This window comes from Aplidium turbinatum, chromosome 2 (assembly GCF_918807975.1).
Source record: "Aplidium turbinatum chromosome 2, kaAplTurb1.1, whole genome shotgun sequence".
Taxonomy (NCBI): Eukaryota; Metazoa; Chordata; class Ascidiacea; order Aplousobranchia; family Polyclinidae; genus Aplidium; species Aplidium turbinatum.
Genome location: NC_137473.1, coordinates 724,187 through 739,718, shown reverse-complemented (window position 1 = coordinate 739,718; position 15,532 = coordinate 724,187). Strand labels below are relative to the sequence as shown.

General features: G+C 37.5%; 2 protein-coding genes across 38 annotated transcripts in view; one reads left to right on the top strand and one right to left on the bottom strand.

The window, feature by feature from the left end:
- Positions 1–15,532, bottom strand: part of LOC145788218 (uncharacterized) — a 624,890-nt gene that overhangs the window by 148,636 nt on the left and 460,722 nt on the right. The window contains exons 3-9 of one of the 16 annotated variants that reach the window (XM_082599930.1): positions 13,743–15,068; positions 13,111–13,200; positions 12,642–12,755; positions 10,765–10,833; positions 7,915–8,180; positions 7,499–7,678; positions 7,292–7,410 (exon numbers count right to left, since the gene is read on the bottom strand). The exons of 12 other annotated variants lie outside the window; for them this stretch is intronic. In XM_082599930.1, the coding sequence (XP_082456056.1) occupies positions 7,342–7,410; positions 7,499–7,678; positions 7,915–8,180; positions 10,765–10,833; positions 12,642–12,755; positions 13,111–13,200; positions 13,743–15,068 (2,114 nt within the window). In that variant the 3' untranslated portion in view covers positions 7,292–7,341. Of the gene's footprint in view, positions 1–7,291; positions 7,411–7,498; positions 7,679–7,914; positions 8,181–10,764; positions 10,834–12,641; positions 12,756–13,110; positions 13,201–13,742; positions 15,069–15,532 lie in introns of those variants that run through there. 3 more of the 16 variants (XM_082599931.1, XM_082599932.1, XM_082599920.1) reach the window with 3 other exon arrangements.
- The window catches only part of LOC145788223 (uncharacterized), a 256,918-nt gene that overhangs the window by 156,600 nt on the left and 84,786 nt on the right, over positions 1–15,532 (top strand). For 5 of the 22 annotated variants that reach the window (XM_082599978.1, XM_082599977.1, XM_082599979.1 and 2 more), the window contains 3 exons: positions 3,309–3,360; positions 3,635–3,914; positions 4,031–4,183. In XM_082599978.1, coding sequence (XP_082456104.1) covers positions 3,318–3,360; positions 3,635–3,914; positions 4,031–4,043 — 336 coding nt within the window. In that variant the 5' untranslated portion in view covers positions 3,309–3,317 and the 3' untranslated portion in view covers positions 4,044–4,183. Of the gene's footprint in view, positions 1–660; positions 737–1,291; positions 1,447–1,505; positions 1,767–1,923; positions 1,985–2,159; positions 2,238–3,308; positions 3,361–3,634; positions 3,915–4,030; positions 5,326–15,532 lie in introns of those variants that run through there. The other 17 variants (XM_082599969.1, XM_082599967.1, XM_082599959.1 and 14 more) reach the window with 17 other exon arrangements.

Genomic DNA, 15,532 nt, shown 5'->3' with positions numbered 1-15,532 from the left:
TGCGCCTCCTAACTTGTCTTGTTAATATAGTGTTGTACGTATACTTCAAGGTGGTCAATGCAGTCCAAAAAGCAGAAGCAGCTTCACAGCACATCCTTCAGGTGTTAAACGTCCTAGCCCTTGCTGCAGATGCCAGATGGTATCATCCAACCAAATATATTTTGAACCTTTAGATGCTTTGTTCTGTATCCAAATAATTAAACACAATGGATTAGCGGTGGCCGGTGGGAGATTTCTAAAATGGTTAACAGAAGACGCGAAATCTAAGAAATAATCCACTCCACAATGAATTGTTCACACGTACTAAACTAAATTATAAACACGTTTCGCGGGCCGCACACAAATCAAAATTGGCACATCTTTGCGGGCCGCGCAATTTTTCTTCGCGGGCCGCATTTGGCCCGCGGGCTGCACGTTGCACACCCCTGTTCTAATATATTCTAAGTTTACATGCAGACGGCGACGCAGGATGCATGTCAATTTTATTTGAGCAAACATTAACAGTTCAAAAATAAATTTAATTCGCTTTTTAGTTTTAAGATCTCAATGGTTAGGTCTAAACCCCACTCATCCAAAGCTTCGATAATTTCAACTATAAAATAAATTGATAGGTTTGGAACCAGACAATGCTGAAGCTTATTGAAAACACGTCTGTTTTAGGTTGTGCTGGTTACAACATTCTTCTCTCATCAACATATCAACCGAGAACTGTTGGTCTTTTGATGACGCAAAACTGGTAAGCATTTCTTTGACTTGTTGAACTAATGAGGATTATGTTATTTGTTTATTGCTTTGTAGTGCTAAGTTTGGAATGCTAATCCAGGCATTGTGGAATTTTATCTATTCCCGATCCTAGTTTATGCAACAAAGTAATATTTCCGCAAATGATTAGTTCTGGTTTGAGATATACGATTTCAATGTGATGAAATTTTTATGCGATTATCCAGTAGGCCTAAACATACAATTACCTTGATTTGATTCAATTTGTGAAATTTCTAGAAATTAACTGTCAAAGGGAGTGTAAAAATGTCACAATAACAATAAAAAATGTCACAAAATGGCGATAAAATGAACGTTTGAAAGTCTCATCACAAGGCGGATAAAGTTACAATCATTGTCATTGTTTACGCAATTTTGTTGGAACTTTGGTAGAGAGTTCATTTTATTGTATCAGAAATATGTAGAAATTTATCACTGTTTTGTTTGGGCAAAAGTAAAAAGACAATGCAAAGAAATAAATCGAACGTTTTTGCTGAAGCTCTATGTGCTCACTCTTGGCTGTGGTTTGCAGGATACAAGCATTTATGATCATGGAATCCTTTATAAGGAAGTGAAAGAATCTCTGGAGCTGACCAGGAATGAGTCAAGCTTGAGCAACTTGTGGAGCAAACTCGATAAGGTTGCCAAAACTTCTTCCTTTGGCTCGATCAACGATGGTGGCGGTAGGTTTGTTGATTGCTAACTTTTTTGAATGCTGCTCATTGCTCACCTTTTTATATACATAGGCCATGAAATCTGATATGGACTGAATCAACTTCAACAATCAGAAACTCCACTGTCAATCTCAGTAACCGACCCTGCGTCAAAAGCCTCTAGAGTCTAGAAGTATGCGACACTACCAAGGATAACTTATCAAGGCTCTCTCAGTCCGAGGATGAAGATTTAAAACCAAATCAACCAGGTCCCTGTCATCAAGCTTCAGTACCTTGAAGTTGGACCCTTTTTGCCCCATCCACCCAGATTCCCCAGCTCCTGTGGACCAACGGGTAGGTACAGCAATGATCTGTCAAACTTGTCCCAACTTATGCAATCTTAAGTGTCACCATTCCTTAACTTGATTACTTGTTTTGGATATTAAGATTCTTTTGTGAAGACCAAAATATAATAACAATACCAGCATTTAAATAACGCTACATCCACAATTCAACGACGTCCCTGGGCGCTGTACATGGTGATGACGTAATACATGCAGTCGTAACGTTCAGTAAGATAGAATGTTTACAAGTTTTGAATTTCATTAAACTTTCTGCTTTGCACAATTCTGGCAGCAGCAGCTGGGAAGCTAGGGTTTCCATTGCATCTTGAATGATTTAATGTTAATATCATCAAAATAACGTTGTAGAGACTTTTCTAGTTTCAAACTTAATTGTTTACTGCAGATTCTCATGGGTGGAGTGGTCATAAGAAGTCGAAGAAGAAATCTCAAACTCCTGGCGACGTGGAGCTTGATGAGAGCTGTAAGTTGTTTCGTCATAATTAAGATTATTTGAAACAAGTCAACAACTCAGTTGAGCTTCCGGTATAGCGGTCGATAAATTTAGATAATTAAAAGTAGATAATTAAAGATATCGATAAATTTCCTGTCAGTTTTTACTTGTCCGAACTTTCTAGTGAGAAAGGCATCGCGAAAGTAGAGCGTGAACTCGCGCGCTATCGAAAAAAGAGCGCGAACGAATAGAGCTGCAGCTTATTGTAGCAACAGATGACCAGATGACGTCGCTAGTTATCTAATTAGACTGTCATTGCAGCAGCATTCCAGATCAAGCAAATCGTCGTTTTTGTTCGGGAAAGTTTAGAAGGTGAAAGATTAGTGAAAGATTGAAAAATAAGGTGAAACGTCTCAGTCGCTTCTGGCCGGCATTGAACCGGAAACCTTTGAAATACCAGCTCGGAACCCGCACCGGTTGTACCGGTCACTGGTGGTCACAGCAAGTGGACGGCGAGAGATGAAACAATGAATAGAACATTTCAGACACAAATCCTCGACCAGGGTTTGTGGTAGAAGCTGATTATTTAATTTGAACTGAATTGATTTGAAAGGACGAGAAAAGACTTGAAAGAACGAGTGATGACTTTTTAAAGGCAATTCAAGAAAAGGAGAGAATTTCAAAAAAGTAAAGGGATGTTGTTGAGAAAGAAAAGCGAACCAAGTGTTCCCTATTTTCGCAAGATTCTAGTTCCTTAGGCAGGGATTTCCAAAGTCCGGCTCGTTGGCCAAATTCGACCACAGAGACGTTTTTATATGGCCCGCGCGTGTTGTTGCACAATATGTTATTTTGGCCAACAGACACACAGAAATCTTGCAAATTCAACTTGTGTTGTTTAGAATAAAAATTATAAAGACAATATTTTGTTATTGCAGCAGCATTCCAGATCAAACAAATCGTCGTTTTTGTTTGGAAAGTTGAAGCGCAATTTAATATTTGTAACTTTTTTGATTGTAAAACCTCTCAGTCGCTTTTGACCGGCATTGAACCAGAAACCTTTGAACTACCAGCTTTGAACTAATCAGTTGATGTTTTGATCAGATCAATTGGATGAAGAGGAATCCAAATTTCAAGCACTGGAGACGCTTTAAAGGTGAGGAGGAGGAGGAACATTTCTGAGTATGAAGATATTATTACATATTGAGTTTGTACTTCGGTTCTTTGAACTTTACAAGTCCCGTTTCTAACAAAATGTTAAGGAAAGTAACTTCAGGTGACGATAACAATTGCACGATAACAATAATTGTGACGATAACAACAATTGTACAATGTTGTGTTTCATAAACATCATGATGTGGGTTCGATTCCACGTCTAGTCGCTCTATTATCAAGACAACCTTGCAGCTTCTTATTGAAACGTCCCGCAGATAACGTGAATAAGAAGAAGATGATCGAGAAGACACTAGAGGAGACCATAGCAGCGGTTACCAAGACATCGGATGAGGTGAAGATGTTGACAGGGGAGCATGAGATCATAGTGGAGGTGGTGGTGGATTCGTTTGTGTCTGGACTTCTTGTCATCAGCTATGAGCAAACCATCGCTGCCATTGTAGCGTCATCACACGCAGACGGCGCTTTGTTTCTGATTACGTCACTTCCAGAGTTAGTCGCCAATCCCGAACAACGGATATCCGGAATATTATCCGGGTACTCAAAGTTTAAAAAAATATTAGCTACTTAACTATAACACAGTGTGTACACCAAAAAATGTACACACTGTGTAATAAACTACAACACAAATTTACTTTTTTTAATGTTTCTAGGTTCTCAAGCTGAAGAACATGAAGGAGCGTCGATTTGCAACACTAGATGTCGTTGAAGAGGCCTTGGAACAGAAACTACTTCAACCCTTTGCTAACAACACATTAAAACTTCATCATCGGCAGCATCAAACTTTACGTTGATACAACGTCGTCTATCGTTGATATAATTAACAATAACATCTTTCAAACGTGAATCCTTGTTCAGGTAAATGCGATTGCCATCAACCCAGATCGTACCGATCTTTAACAGTGGCTCACCCACAGAGTCCTTCATCTGGTGTAATGTTCGACCTCTCGTAACTGTATATTCGCTTTACAAACTGAAAGATGCACAAATGCATCCAGCTATCGTGCCTCCTTTCAATTACTACATGATTTTTTCGTTACGCATATTTTACGAGACAAAACTGTGCTTTATTTTACTTGTGTTGTTTCACTCAGGGTTACCATATTGACGATTTTAGTACCAAATTCGATAAGCTTGGTTTTTTTTTTGGTGGTCAGACCACTCAGCATACGACAACGTACGACATCAGCAAGTATTTTCAACTACTGTCCAAGTCAACGAATGAGCATCGGAGTTGTTTGGTCGTCGCTTGCTAAACTGAATTTGCTTGTGACAAGTTTCGGTTGCTTAGTTTCATCATTTGTCAACTTTAGCCACTTGCTGAAATGATTCTAGCTCAGTTGTCACTTGCTCAGTTTACAATTGCTGACTTGTAGGAGACTCTTGTTCATGTGTTTAGCTATTTTCCGCTTGTCATGTGGCATTTTTGGAAGTTCTTTATTGGCAATTTAAATTGAAGTTTAAAAAAGCCCTGTTTTAGTTATTATCCATTGTTCAAAGTAAAAGTATGACGAAGTCCAAGTGACAAATTATCGTGTTACCTCTCCGAATCTAAAATTGCATTTTGGGCTGGTTTTGGCAATGGCAGCATTTGCTCATTGCCTTCCTGATTTAACTGATAACAGCAGAGATACATGCCAAAACCCGGCCAAACCATAATACATGTTTGCTTGTATTAGGCTACCAGTGAAAAGTTTGAAGATTGTAGGCTATGTTCAGCTTCATTATGTTGGGTCGATAGTGTAAACAAAAGGTAGGCTACCGATCTTGGATTAGAATAGTATAATTATAAAAAAGTACCACCATAGCCAAGTTGTAATGTAATTATATTAGTAACGTAACTCTTTCATACCCATCAGCTCTTTCATACAATGGCTACATATTTAATAGCCTATAGATTTGTAGGAATGGCAGATCTAGGAGAGCGATTGGAGCAACTGCCTCCCGAAAACACAGAAAAGTAAGTTTATTCACGGTGTACGCGCAAGGTCGGACAAATGCAGACCTACACATCATTGGGCTTTTTGGAAATCGCCTCCATTAAGGCTGCTGGCTGGATCCACCCTTGATTTGCAGACATTTGTTGCTAACAGATGGACTGGTGTTATTGAGGTTTTGTTGTAGGCTAATATGTGTGATAGCTTATACAACAAAACTGAGGCACTGCTGAAGAACAAATTTCCAACAATTTAATCTTGTGTAGGCCTGTGGCTCAGTGGCAATGGTGATGAAGTTGTACAAGGTATCAAGCATGCAATATGGGTATATTTTTGAGGATGGCATCTGCATTGTTGCAGACTGCTTGGGCAAGCGGTGAATGGCATAAGTGCATTAAGCCGGCAGCTGTAGCCGAGTGGTTAGCGCGTTGGGCTCGCAGTCGAGAGCCCTGCATGTTCGACTCCAGCCACCCGCACTTGCTGTGGTTTCTCTGGGCAAGAAACTTTACGATAATTGCCTCTACCCAGTGATCGATTTCGCGTAATGGGTAGTACCAAATTTAAGTCATAAGTAGAGTAGACAACCGGAAACAGACATTGCCGTCGGCTGCAGCGTGGGTCAGGTGTACGTCGGAAGGCGTACACCGATGCATAGCGCTCAAGTCCGCTTTCCCGCAATGCAGGATAAAGAAACAAAAAAGCCGATATAATTGAAACATCTCACTTGATAAATATACCGGAGTAGGCCCACAGACTTCTAAAGAGTTGATTAGTGGTAGGCTACAGAACTTGAAATTTGCAAATAGAAGGTTGCTCATAGGTGGAAGCGACAGTTTTCTGTCTGACAGTCTTCAGGAACTGACGTCAGATTAAAATAAACTTAAATGTGGTGAAGTTTTTTTAGTACAAGGAAAGAAAACTTAAAACCCATGTAAATTCTTTTTTTTTCGTTTATTTCTTGGAATCAGACTAAAAATTGCAGCTATGAGCAACATTCTGCTTTCTAATTAACCTAAAATAATGTAAACTATAACACAAACCTTACTGTATTAATGTTTCTAGCCCACCAGTTAGAAAAACATAAAAAGAGGTGTCGATTTCCAATACAAGATGTCGTTAAAGAGGCTTTGAAACAGAGGCTACTTCAACCCTTTGCTAACAACGCATTAAAACTTCACTATGCGCAGCATTGAACTTTACGTTGATACAACGTCGTCTATCGTTGATATAATAAATCAATAACATCTTTCAAACGTGAATCCTTGTTCTGGAGGTAAATACAATTGCGATCATCGTCGAAGTCAACTCAGATCGTACATATCTTTAACATGTGGCTCACCCACAGAATCTTTCATCTGGTGTAATTTTCGAGCTCTCGTAAGTGTAGTTTCGCCTTACAAACTGGAAGATACCTTCAGCTATTGTGCATTCGTTTAATTACTAACTTAGTTGTTTTTTTTGTTACGCATACTTGGCGAGGCAAAACTGTGCGTTCACTTTATAGCCAGCCTAGCGAGCTACAAGTATGTTAGTTCTGGTGGCGAGTTTAGTTCTACGATGCGTGTTTTGTTGCAGAAATTGTGATTCAATTATTTTTCTTTTACGGTGCGATACTGATAAGCCCAGCCTCATGGGCGAAACACGTGTCACTGGCAACACTCTTAACCAATAAACTGATTCGAGGTCACCTACAATGTCCCTCATCTCGATGGCTACTTTCAAATACGACTTATCAAAGCTTAAAAAAAATAATCTGGCAACACTGTTAATAATAAACTTAATTTGAATCTTTATTGAAATTATTTCATAAAAATTAATAAGTTAAATAAACAAACTTACTTTTGTTGATGTTTATCGACCTCAAGTTGAAGAACATAAACAAACCTTGGTTTGATAATATTATAAACATTTTTGTTGATGTTACGTCACCTGATGTAAACAAGCAGTTTGTTGTATTTTTAACTCAACCAAACAAAATCACTGGATGACATAATTTTATTGTAAACATCAACAAATAAATAAAAACATCAACAATCCTTGTGCTTGAGGTAAATACGATTGCCATCATCATCGATGCCAACCTGGATCTTCAACTTCTGTAAAAGACAAAGCGAATAATTGACGTTGATTTAATGATGACACAATTAATTGTTATAACGTTGATACAACGTAAACAACTCTCACTTTATTGTCCAACCGATCCAATGCTTCTTGTAGCTTGGATCTTTCTTCCTTGTTCGGATCTCTCCCCCACTCCCCATCATCGAGGGATCGCAACATCCAAACTGCCTCCTCAATCTTGTGCAACACCTCGATGACGTCATCGACACATAGGAGGTTGCCATCGAGATACATCCGAACAATCTAAACACAAACTGATTATGACGCAACAATTAAACATAAACAATTTATTTATGTTGTGACTTTTTGTTTATTTATTTTATGTTTACAAGAATTGTTAGAAAATGATTAAAATTGGAAACTGGAACTTACTTTGTGAAACTTGTTGAAACTGAGACGTTAAAACAACGTAATGCGACGTTGAATCAACGTCTGACCATGAATCAATGTGTTGGTTATAAAAGTTAAACATGACTCACGGATCCAGGCATCGATTTGATCGCCTCCTTCCATGGAAGGAATTCATTGGAATTCATTTCGCATCCGGACAGACCAAGGAATCCAAGTCGCGTCGGCATCGACTGGATGAATGACGTCACAGCATGGATGTCATTCTGAGTGTCGGAGTCATACATCCGTATCCTCCCTCCATCAAAATGACTTCCTGCTGTGACTGTCACTTCCAAGTCGTTGCCTTCCCGCAGAATCTTTGAGATGGGGATGATGGAGCGCCAATCATTGTCATCTAACAATGCAGGAATAATATCAATCAATATTAGCTCGGCTAACCAGGTTGTCATCTAAAACCACAGTTTGGTTCTAACCATAAAATAAACAAACATTGAACACAAGTTGTTTACTAAAGAACAAAACATTAATTCATTTATATCGCAAACAAAAATATAAACAAATTATTTTGAACAAAACTTTCAGGTTTGAGTCAAAGTCTAATTTGAAAATAACCTGATTAGACTTTTGTGAGCTGGTCACAAAATCACAAGTTTTGTTTTCAACGACTTCGAGGTTTTATCAAATCAGGATAAAATACTTAGACTAGCTTTGCAGGTGGAAACTAAACTTTTGTTAAAACATTAAACTAACCAGAGCTTGCAAAATAAAATAAACTTTGATTTCTTTGTCGATAAATCTTCAACCAACTTTAGAACTTGATCATGAAAATTTTCCAATCAGCCATTTCTTGCTGCAGCTCAATCGAAGCTGATGCTTTCTTCAAACTCAGAAGACACGGACAGAAACAAACTTTAAAACATTTGTCTGTTGAAACCAAGCAGAATGGTGATAGAATTGAAAGCTGAAACCAACTATTTCTTGCTGCAACTGAAGCAAAACTGATCCTTTCTCTTCAACGACTGAAAACAAAATGGCTGTCGCCTGCAGATTTGGGCGGGAGTTTTTGAGCGGTGTTGCCAAACATAATTAAACTGGACAATTAAATTAAAACCCCAAACAGGAAAATAAATTTGTAAAGCTAAATCAGTTGAAAAAAAAACACTCAATAATTTCAACCTTTATTGAAAAGAATTTAAAATTAACGATTAGCTTGTAAGTTTCTAAAATACGCTCATATTTTGCAAAGGTTAGATGAAGCTTTCGAATAGATTGCAATGTTGGCAACTCTGTTAGAAATCAACAAAAATTGTCGTCTGCAGCTTTGCGCGGGATTTCTGCGTAGTGTTGCCCACAAAATAAAATATATTTACTCACACATTTAAGTAGCAACTAGTGTTAGAAAATTTATTGTTTCGATGCTTTATTGAGGTTTGTTTAAATTAAACCTTTTTTTTAAATTTCAAGTCATAAATATTAAATATTACGTTTCTGAGAAAAAATTGAACGTTCTCCCAGTTCAGTAGGCCATAACATAACCCGTTTCTCACTTACCTAGGAATGAAGCTCGACCGACAATATTATTGTTGCGACCGAGCCAAATTTCCTACAACTCAATAACTCACTTCGGTCACAAGCATGTTTTAACGTTCGCGTTTTGTCGCTTCTATCTTTTTCTCGACCTTTGCTATGTTGACGTGTATTGTTTTTGATATGATGGTGAGAAATAAAAAACAACTGAAGTGAACTGAACCTACAAACACCATGCTGAAGCAGGCCCGGATTTAGGGGGGGAAGAGAGTGCAGGTTTCCCGGGCCCCCCGAACCTTGAAGGACCCCCCTACGTGGAAAATATGTGATTTTATGTGATTTTTTTTCCTTTCAACCTTTAAAGTTTCTGCAAAATGCTGTGCAGTGCTCGATTAATGCTACTGTTGACGTAGTTAGAGGTGGTTTTTGCACTGGGGCCCTCCGATCTAATAGTGCCCCGGGCCCCCCATCAGCTAAATCCGGCCCTGTGCTGAAGCCCTCCATGCTAAACTATCAGCACACAACAATTTGCTGAGATGCCTACCGGAACATCCTGGGGTGCTGGTAGGCTACATCCACGTTCCGTACAAGTGCTTTTGCAATTGTTTACAACACCTACGAATACAACACCTTCCCTCACTTGGTGCTGCAGCGTACACACTTGCAAAATTGACACTGCCTCAACACCACCATGAGAATAATCACTAGTTGCCTTCTTCCAATTCCCACTGACTTTCTGCCGGTACTATCATCAGGCATCGCTTCAGGTAGACTTCTTAGGGAAAATCACGTACGCAGTCTGGTACTACAAGCTATGTCAAGGGATGACCACTTCCTCAACCAGATTGCCCAAAGCTCGCACTCCCAAAGGCTCCAGCGCCTGAAATTTCGACGCCATTTTTCTCGACATGCTGCAGCTATCTGCAATTCCAACTTCCAAATTTCCGAAGTCTTGAAACAGTGAATGGAGAGAAATTCCGAGACCAACCCATGTCACAGTGCGCAAGCTGAATCGAGTGGATGAAAATGTTTATTGGAAAAGATTATGATTTACATTTTTACAAGTTGGTTACTATTATTTTATCTATTCTAGTCAGAAAGACAATTGCGAATGTGTTGCTTTCTCTTGTACGGTATCAGCTTGCCTTAGTGAACTTATAAAAGATGGCATTCCCGCGCTGTTTTAAAATCGACAGCTTAAGTTTCGCTCTCTAGGTTCAAAACTAAATATTTGTCTTATAAAAAAATCTAGGCTAGATGACACGTCAAGAATCTGAGAAGGTTTGCTGTGTTTTTCACATTGATGAATCTTTGTTTTATGACCTCAAAATGCTGTTTTTATTTAAGTAAAAACTTTCAAAGTAAAAAATTCTGGAAACTTGTCGCCACTGTACTCACATGTTTTTAAATTTACCTTTTTTTGATATTCATTGTATTGAAGTTTTACTTACTTGCAGCAACTTTCCGGGTTTCTTTCAGCAATTTTTTAACAAATAGTTGCTTTTTCTGCATTTTTTCATCTAAAACATAAAAACTTGTCATTAAAATTGTGATATGTAAACGTCACTTTGATAAGGTAGCAGGACTACAGTATATGCATTTATTTTAACTCTTAACCAAGTTATCAAATGGTATTAAAATAAAACAAGTGTTACCAAATTGCAAGTGCATCTTCATAGAAGTTTGCTTCAGTATATTTCCAGATGATTTTTCAGCGAATATTCTGCTTTTTATGAATTGTTCTAATAGGCGTCAACAATGCCGGACAGGTTTGTATGACATGCGGCTGCAAAATTTTCAGCTCGATAGCTCAGTTGGTTAAGCGTCGACTATGTGTACGAAGAAACCGCAAGATCAAACATAGCTGGTTCGACTCTCGGGGTGTGCGCTTGAGGAATGCATTTCAAGGACTGCTCTTCATTCAGCGGCACTAAGTGGATGGAATACTTGACAAACAACAGTTTTTGTCAAACTTGGTGACCGGGCATGCGTAAGTGGTTCAAAGCCTCTACTGGTATGTGAAACTGCCAGGGGATAAAGATTTCACAATCACTCAATGAAATTATACCATGCGGCCTTCGAGATGATTCGAATATATTACCTTTGCAATCTATGTTTGACGCAGAGTGTAATAACAATGTTTGGTTTATTATTTTGACTTTAAATAATTACGTTTTTTTAATTGTTCATTGTCACCGTCGCAAACCGCTTTGCATTTAATGATCTTTAAAAATTTATGTCAAAGTTGCTTCAATGCGTGATGATTTTAATAGTGTTCCAATTATCGTAACCTTGCTAAATCATGTTCAAACGAAATTTATTAACTTTGTTAACAATTTCAGTTATTTAAGTACTGTTCGATAAGCTTGTGGGCAATAAAAAATCTAGGGAAGCATTTGATCACGTACTATACCCCTTAAAAAAAATTGAGAAAAAACGTGCAAATAAAATTTTTCTTCATTTTTACAAATGTTTTTCAATCGCTTTGCTCGTTCGTCCTCATTTTTATGAGCCTAATCGACGGCGTTTTGCACATAAAGTTTCAGCAGTAGATTTTAGGGGTAGAAATGTTTTATGTGCTTCCTCAAAAACTAAGACAATAATGTAATATTCCAAAGTAAACCCATCGCTAATTTCAACTACTTAACATTTAAAATGACCTATTTCAGTGTTTACAAAAGTATGAGCTAAAATTTACCTTGTATACTAAGCATAAGGAAGGCTTGGACATTTCAGACTTTTGAAATTTGACTGTGAAACGACATAGGCTAACATAAAAAATAGTAAATAAATCATTAAAGCCCTTCTGTGGTCGGAAAGAAAATATCATATCAAACGTAACTTTAATTTTGAACTTAAGTTTGTACGAAAATCTAGTTTTTATTTGATAAACTTGGTCAAATATGAAGTGTGGGTCGTGATAGAAAACCCATTAATGATCCTAAAATGCACAAAAGACGGTTAAAAAAGGTTAAAACTGTCAGCTGTTTCTTGGGGCAAGCCCCGACACCATCTCCCGCACTATTTTATTTGTCGGAGCTCAACTTTTACACAATCCGTTTTGTCGACATCCTCTTAAAAAAATTTCTAGGTTTGGTACTTCATGCGATATTATAGGCGCGATATGGGGCCACTTTAAAACTAGTGTTTAAAAGTATGACGTCATCTTTTGATTTTTACCATGTTTGTCATATTTAATCCATTATTTATATCCATTCCGCGTGCGGTTAAAAGACACAGAAAGCTTGTTTTTATTTGATATAAGTTTTGACATTTTCTTGGTGGTCTCCATAGCTTCTCAATTTAATTTGCATAATTTGCTACTTACCGGTTGGCTTCGGTAGAAATATTTTTTGCATTGTAGATCTGACACTTTCCTTCAATGTTAGTGTTTTTGACTTGAGTTGGAAAAAAAATGAAGAACTTTGGGAAGATGAAGTCGCTGTAACGAATTGAGACCACTTAACAAACTGAATGTTTTGAAAAATCTTCTGCTTGTAAAAAGAAGAATCATTCAACAATTTTTGAAATATTTCAACGTCTTATCCTTCATCACTAATATTCAATTTTTCTTTGCTTGAATGAAACAGTAAGGATGATGTTAGAATAATATATGGGAACAAAACTAACAAAAGGAACAAGTGGCAAAACTACAAAAGTTTAAGGCGTGCTCGTGCATATGACGTAGACTTAAAGCTTATACGGAAATCAAAGTACATTTAAATACGGCCACCAAGCCTGACATTATGTCAACAATATGTTTATTGGGATGTTTATTTGTTATACAATAATATTACCAGAAGAGCTTGGTTGGTGGGAAGATGATGGCGTTTGTGATGAGGTAGATGCCTTTGAAGGTGGTTGGATTGCTTTAGGTGTAGAAGTGTCTGCAAAATTTTAATATGCTTTAATGACGTTTAAAAGTTTTGTTTTATTTAAACAAGGAAACATTCACTCAATCAATGCTTTATCAGCAATTTTTTAATGCAAAACTTATGAAACGAAACACTCAATCACCAAAATTGGACATTTATTGCATAGAAAGCAAAATGAAATATATTCCAAAAACACCATTAATTTACTTCTGAAAAATACTTACTTTTGATCATACAAACAGATTACCAGTCTCATTTTTTAATCCTAAATCGATTTCGCTATCACAGCATCCTCAGTAGAATCATGTGAGTATAAGCAATAAATCCATGATTATTATAATCTTGCCAAGATCTTGTTAAGCCTCTTGACATGATCATACTGAGGATGCTGTGATAGCGAAATCGATTTATGATTACAAAAGTGAGGCTGGTAAACTATTTGTTGCGTTGAGTAACAAGGCTTATACTAATGATACGAGACAGTTAACCGCTTCAAGTGGACAGAGTTTGCTGGGTTGGTTCACAAAACAGAAAATTTTTGTTAGTCAATTTACCTTTGTTCATGTCTGGGTCCAAAAGAAGTCCAGATAAAAATTCTACAACAACTGACCAGTGATCGACCAGTAGGTTAGTTTTAACAAATGATTTAAAATTGTCTAAAGGCATCTGATGGACCATGTATAAAGCACTAAAGAACTCCTGAAAGGTTTGGTGTGAAAAATACAATCGTCGGTTACCCTCCAAAAGACCACACGATCGATTTGAACCAAACAAAGTGACAACAAGTGCTTGGACTTGTTCGCCTGTTAGGTTTTCTCTATCTAGGTCTTCGGGTGTGATTAAAACAGTTTTATTCTCAGTTGCTTTAAACGCCAGTTTTGATAAACTGATAACAATTTGGTCCGAGAGTGAAATGGCGTGTTCTGATGATTTGAGATTTTCCAGCACCCTGTAAAATATTCTAGTCATTGTCGAAACATTTAAAATTTTATGTGATGAACCAAGAGAAGCCCTCAAGTACAATTGTAGCATCAAGGGATTGTGACACATTGATTCTAGATGAGGAATTTCCGCGGTTAATTTGTCCAATATCTCACGTGATTTCTGTTCATCGTTTATAAAAGCATCAAGTAACGTTTTCATATTTTCACTCGTTAAGTCTCCAACAAAATAGGTTTGATTTGGGCGACATTTTTTAGGAATTTTGAGCATGGCGTGTGGTCGTGAAGTGAATGCAATGTGGCAATTGGGTAAAAAAGTTTCTCGACACAGATTCGACACAAGCTCCTGGCAGGTGAGTAAAGTGTCGTAATTAGATTTTTTCACTTTATCTGTCAAATTCCAGTTCACCTGGTCGAATCCGTCAAAAACAAAAAAGCAATTTTGTGCATGGTCTTTCATCCAACTAAAAATTACATTTTGTTCTTCGTCTTTTAAGTTAAACTTTACATCTCCAAGCAAAAACTCTTTCAATGTTAGTTCCTCATCATCACAATCACTCATGTTCATGAAAGGTATCCTCAGAACGAGAAAGTCCTCATTTTGGTTTAGATGCCTTGCCAGGCGCTTTGACAACGTTGTCTTTCCTGCCCCAGGGTAACCGACGATTGATATGAAATTTTGTAATTGACATTTGGAAATTAGTTCATCAATAGAAACTTTTTTATCGGACTCTTCAAATTTAATTTGTCTGGTTTTGGGATCATACTGGTCATCGTTGGGAATGAACCTCCCCTCATAGAAGTCAATGGACAGCAGCTCTGGGTAAACTTCAGGCAAATTCGATGCGGGATTATCAAACTTTGACACATCCACATCGAATTTGCGATCATAAAGTTTTCCTGTGGTTTTCTTTAGTTTGTCGAAGGCTCCGTTTGGACCTGAATAAATACAACATCAATTACACTTTTGAATTTAATACACTCAAATACACTTTTGAATTAGTCAACAACAAAAATAAATAAAACTAATATTTCCTTACATATAATTATTAGCTGAGTGTTCCCGACAATTATTCACCAAATCAAACGTCATATAAAACCGTTATGGTCTACTTAACCTAGCTGGCATCTTACGTCATGGAAATTGCTAGAAAATGTCCAAATATTGCACCATCGGTCGTAAGACCTGATGAAATATTGCATCACTACCTTTGAACACCAGTTTGAATTGCGTGACAATGTTTTTCATTATTGCGTCACAGTACTGCGTACGTGAGTTTGAGATATTGCTATCTATTCTGGTCATTCGTGAAATGGTTGCTTGAGAGTTAGTCGCACATTTAACTGTTGGCTTAGTGCTTGCTAGCTGGACAAAAATTCCGTCTTTATCTAATTAGTTTGTA